At 42.7% G+C, this 6,000-nt stretch overlaps 1 protein-coding gene across 1 annotated transcript in view; it reads left to right on the forward strand.

Moving 5' to 3' along the window:
- Window positions 1–5,299, forward strand: part of HHIPL2 (HHIP like 2) — a 29,210-nt gene extending 23,911 nt beyond the window's left edge. Inside the window, 4 exon segments of the mRNA XM_036404624.1 lie at window positions 83–209; window positions 561–703; window positions 2,798–2,882; window positions 5,221–5,299. Of these exon segments, the coding sequence (XP_036260517.1) occupies window positions 83–209; window positions 561–703; window positions 2,798–2,882; window positions 5,221–5,299 (434 nt within the window).
- The last annotated feature ends 701 nt before the right edge of the window (window positions 5,300–6,000 follow it).

A 6,000-nucleotide genomic window follows, 5' to 3' on the forward strand; every position in this document is an offset into this window, starting at 1 on the left:
CCTGTCAGTGTCATTGAGCAACTGCTTTTTGATGCTCTCTGAAAGTAAACTTTTTTACTTTGTATTTCTGTGTGTTTGACAGATGACATTCTGCCAATATTTGCATATGGCTGCAGTGTGGGCAAGTCAGTTCCTGGAGGCTTTGTCTACAGGGGATGTGAATCACCCAACTTGAATGGTCTTTATATTTTTGGTGATTTCCTGAGCAAGTGAGTCTGATTGTTTCCTCTGCAGCTCCCATTCTATACCCACATTTTCCTTGTCTGGGCAAATAAGTTTATTGGACCATCCCAAAACCTTTTGGGCTGGAGTGGATGAGAAACTTGGATATAGAGTAAGTTCTGTGTTTGACTATTACAACTACATTTTTGCTGGAATTTAAACTTCTCCATTTCAGAATCCTTAGGATAAGTTTGCTTTTGTTCAGGTCTGTTTCTCCAAAATCCAGCCAACAGTCACAGTCTTCACTGACTGCTTTTTTTGTTTCAGTAATGCATGATTTTGACAGGAACTAATTTTGATGATGAGACATAAAACACAGGGGTTTATTTTTCATCTAGTCAACTTATGGCTTTACAGGAAGATAAGACAAATAAGTGGAAGAAGCAGGATATCTGTGTTGGCAGTACAACAGCTTGTGCTTTCCCTGGAATGATCAGTTCCTACAGCAAATTCATCATCTCCTTTGCTGAGGATGAAGCAGGTGGGTATCGTGCTGGCCACACTTTCAATGGAAACTGTACAATCTGTTCTCTACTGTATGGAAAATGTGGAAAGTTCTGTGGTTCCTGAGGGATGCCTGGAGAGCAGGCAGTGCAGAGAGGTTTATGGCTGGCTCAGCATGGGGGCTGGTCTGTGGCTCAGGGAGGTCTCCTGCCCTGTGAAGTTGTTGCAGATCAGGTTGATGAAAAGCTCAAGAAACCGAATCTCATGTGAAACTTTCCTTTTATTGTTGGTCTTTTGTACTCTTTCACTAATCAAAAGACCATATCAATGCAGTTCACTTTTTCATTTATACCATCCCATCCTCACTTGAGTTCTTAGAGCTTCTCTGAACTTCTCCTGCTTCCTTAGTATAAATTCCTCAGTCATATTCACAACAATCCACAATTCACACTGTGGATCATAGACCAGGACTTTATTTGGGGATCAGGAAAGCCACTCATTTAAAAGTAAAGGCCTCAGCACATGGGACACTACTAAGGTCACAAAGACCAGATCTCCCACTGAAGCTGTAACTGTTTTTAAGGGGGGGCCCGGCTGAAGGGATTTAGAGAGACCAGCCACCTTCAGTTACACCGGCACTCCCCTGGCACGAAGCCAGTGGCATGTGCCGACCGTGGGTGGGGCGAGAGGAAACAGTCACCGATATTAAAGCAACCGCGCCGCAGGAGTGAAGAAAAGAGACGGCCCTCCTCTGCTGGGTGAAATAACTTGGTTTAATCCAGGGTAGGGGAAGTGCAGGGTGGCCACCCAAAGGTGGCGAGCGGAGGAGGAGCCCCAAGCCCCTCCGGGGACCGGGTTTTACAGGGAAGGGGTGGGTACACAAGAAACCAATCATAGAACGAAAATTTGGATACATTGAAGACTGATGGGTGGTGTGGATCAATGGGGATAGGTCAGGGGAGGAGCCCAGGCCTACCAGCCAATCACTCGACACCCTAGCTGGAAGATTCTGGAACTTGGGGTGGGGTGCCGGTGACTGGCAGAAGGCCTGGGGAGGGGGTACAAGGACAAATAAGGGATAATGAGGGAAAAGAAGGAGGGGAAAACCGTGACTGACATAACTGGGGGTTTGAGCCAGACCAACTTGCCAAGCTAGGAGAGGGGAGAACAGAACAAACCAAACGCAAACCACAACATCCCACCAAGGTGGAAGTATCAATGAACATGAATGTTTGCTTTTCTACAGCGTCCTGACAGAGCTATGTAATACAAAAAGAAGCTGCAAGTTTTTGGAAAGCACAGGTGCATTTTAGCACTTGATCATTCAGCAGAAAAGAGATTTGCTTGCCAGGAAAAGATCCTAGATTTTCTGCCTAGCATATTCTGTCAGAGCTGCATGGAGATGCAGGCTTTGCTGTAAAATGTGTACAGTTTTTAACTGTTCTAACATATGGAGTGAGTGAATGTGAAATGTCTCTTATTTTGGTGGCCTTTTAGAAACCAACATGGTGTTATGTAGTTTGAAAGAAAACAACAGCTTTGCCTCTTGCAAGATACTCTAATTTCCCTTTCCCCTGGATATTGTTTTAGTGAGTGCTGAAGGGAAGGCACAAGGAGCATTTGTCTTCCACAGTTACCAGACAGAAATGAGAAGTTTCTGTCTTCCACAGATTAACTAATGTAGCTCTTGCTGAATTTTTTCCTTTTTGGTATGATTATGAAATGGAAAATATATTTTTTGTGTGGTCTTCCCCTCTATTTGTAGTTTCTGGCTGCTTCTTTGGTACAAACAAGTTTCAAGAAATATGTATTTATACAGAGGAAAGCAACCTTTACAGAGCCACAGAGGTGAGGTAATGAAGGTGCTGCCTGAAAGAGAGCTGCTGGTTCTGTGTGGAACCCTGCTGCAGCCAGGAGGTCATTTGGTGTTTCTGGGAGCCCACTGGCACAGGGCAGGGTGAGAACAAAGCCATTTCTTGGACATAAGGCATGGCTGAGGGGGTAACTGAAGGAGTTTCCTTTTCTGACTACATGAATTACTGAAAAGCCAGGAAAGAGGGAAATGGAGAACTGGGATCCAGCTTGGGCACTTGAATCTAAGACCAGTTTTCTTTTTTTCACTTCCATTTAGGTGGTGAACTGTATTTTATGTCTACTTCTTATCCCAGTGCCTATACACCACATGGATCGCTCTACAAGCTCATCGATCCTGCAAGGTTTGTAATTAAAGATGTATTTCCATGCCAAATTCTTCTATAGTTACCACTCTCCAGCTATCACAGTAAAAGAATACCAAGTACTACTGATACAAAATCATTGACATCTGCATCCAGTCCTTGGGTTTTGTTTACACACTGTACCTCTGGTGCAACTTTAATCAGTTTTGAGTGAATTTGTTCCTCACTCATCATATCTGTGCACAGAGAAATAGGAAATAGAGTTCAAATTCCTTGAAGATCTGGGAGAGTTAAGGATTAAAAGAAAGTTTCCTTGGTTGTATTTCTGAATTACAGCAAAGCAATGACTTAAAACGGACAGTCCATATCTTTTAGGTTCATTATATCAAGTATCTATGATGCACATTAGTATAAATAAAAAATAAATAGCACTCCACAGTTTTCTTTACAAAGATGAGAGAAACCTGGTGGTTCATGCAGTGCTCAAATAATAACTGGAGCCCGAACCTGAGTTTTTCCAAGCAAAATGTTTTTCCCCATCAAACAGTTATACCTGCTAAAGTCTGTTTTTAGAACAATAAGCACACTTATGGGGTTTTTTTTTGCCTCCCTAGCTTTCCCATTTTGCTAAAAAACATTAAATGGTTTCAAATCATTCTGTAGAACAGATACAGTACAAATGTGTTTGTGCTTTTGCAGAGATGTTGGACATTCATAAAATGACGAAAACAAACTATGTTTTCTTGAGAAGTTAGATCCAAAGCTAGGTTGTTAACTCAAACTATGTACCAAGGTGATGGGAACAGAACTTGAATGTTTTACTGCTCAAGGTGATTTCTGCCTTTAATAGCTTATCATCTGCCAGGAAGTGCATTTACTGTGAAGGACGAAAAAAAAAATTATATATACATATACATATATATATATGTGACCATGCATAAACATCAAGAGCTTGAGCAGGATCTATTTATCAAAACAAATATATCTTTTTTGTCTGTATGCCGCTCGTTAATGTGTCATGAAGACCCTGTGCTTTTGAAGCTTTGTGTCCATCACTTCTAGAACAGGACCAGGCACTTACTCCCTTGGCTCTTAAAATCTTTTCCTGCATTTTCCGGTTCCCCTTGTTTGCCGTAGCCCGGATGGGGCTGTGTCAGCTCTGCCCTGGCCTGTTTGCACTTTGCAGGCGTGCGCAGGCTGTGCAGAGCTCCTTGGAGCCTGAGCAGGCTCTGGAGCACAGTCCTGACACCTCCAGCTCCTGGAGTGACTCTGGTCTCCTCATGAACCTTTCTCCTTTGATTTTACTGCTGTTTATAGGATTTTTCCTGGGGATAGCTGGCTTCTCTGCTGGGCACAGTCCCAGGCAGTGAATCCAGCATTCCCTGCCTCCTACCCACATGGCAGGAAGTTCACTGGCACGGACAGCAAGCCATACAAACTCTTGCTTCCAAAACATTGCCAGGGCCACTGTCATGTGCCTGATGGCAACTCAGACTTCCCAAGGAACCTGCCAGGAAAGCTGATGGCAGCAGTGCCCTTTGTCCCCACTTCAGCTTGCCTCTGCAGCAGTACTCTTGGAGACAGCAGGGTGGCACCAAATTCCTTCTGTCCTGAGCAGAGAGAAAATGAGTTAGAATGTCATTTTAAAATCAGAGAGGAGCGAGATGAAGGGAAAAAGCCCCACAAGCAATACCTGCAACTCTGCTTAAGTAACCTTTAAAAAAAAATTGAAGTGGTGTAGAGGAAGCACTTGGCTCTTGCAATTGTCTGAAGGAGAATGCTAATCACAAGAAAATATGATGCCTTAGGTCATGCTTTGCTTTGTTTGGTGCTGTCAAGCATGCCAAATTGGAAGAACCTGCTCTTATTTGTCCTACAGCAGTTCCCTTGGTGGGTAACAGAGAACACAGGTGTGTTGTGGTTCTTTGTACCTCTCTTCCTGTCACTTAATGTGCAACATCTTTATACCTCAGGGAATATGTGTTCAGTTGGTTTTTGTTTTGGTGCTTTTGTACTGTGGGGAGTTGTCAGGGGACAGAGGAGAGGAACACAGACACATTTCTTTGTAGTTGTGGTTCCCTCCCTCTGTGCCTGTTCCTCTCCTTTATCACCCCTCTTGCTGCAGCACTGTTGTATCCAAAGAAAATCCCAGTGAAAGTCACGTTCACCAGCTGCTGTTGGGACAGGGATTTTATGGCTTGCCAGCCCTGTGTCAGCCTCTTGAATTCCACCTGTGCTGCATTCCAAGTGCCTAAAGTGATTTCATGCCTCTTCCACCAGAGGCAAATGAGAACAGGGAATTGGTGTGTGCCTATGGAATAAATAAACTTCCCTAACAATCTCTCAGATGCCTGCATCTGCCTTTCTGTTTTCCAAGGAGAGCTCCACCAGGGAAGTGTAAATACAAGCCTGTTCCAATGAAAACAAAGAGCAAACGGATACCATTTCTTCCATGAGCAAGTAAGTTGTCAGGCTTTGATTTTAATGAGAAACAAAACATATACGTAAACTTACAGGCATGTGATTGAAACCTTCAGGAGTCTTAACAACTACTGAGCAGGAGCAATCCCGAAGGTTGGTTATCACATTTATGTGATAATCAAACACAGGTTCTGCTGTCTACTTGATGCTGTGCCTTTGCTTAACCCCAGTCCCTGATTATTTTTTTCCCCTAAGTTTTCAATCTTCCTTTTTCCAAGCCACGTTCTTTCTTTAAGTCCCATGCAGCTGGGGCAGGAGTTACATCCTGAGTAGAAACCAATGTTTAGCAAGTTGATATTATTTTGTCAGGGATTTCCAGATATTAGTGTATTTTGAACAATTAATATTGTTAAGTCTACTAGAGAAGTGTGCAAGATTTTATTACATTCTGTCTGGAAGTAATTTTCCTTAAATAACACATTCATAATTTCTAAAATCAATAATTTTATTTCCAAGAAAAACAAGGGTCTTTTGATGGAAGAAGGGAGGTTTATAGTATGCATTTCTTCTTGCATAATTTCAGCTCTTTTTCTTGACTATAGGTCTAATAAGTGTTTCTCTCAATCATATCTCTGAATAAGCCTTTTGCCTTAAAGCAGGAAGGCTAAACCATGTTAATTACTTTACTCAGAGACTGTCCTTGAGCTGCTAAATGAACCTTCAAGAACCATGCCTT

This window comes from Molothrus ater, chromosome 3 (assembly GCF_012460135.2).
Source record: "Molothrus ater isolate BHLD 08-10-18 breed brown headed cowbird chromosome 3, BPBGC_Mater_1.1, whole genome shotgun sequence".
Lineage (NCBI taxonomy): Eukaryota > Metazoa > Chordata > Aves > Passeriformes > Icteridae > Molothrus > Molothrus ater.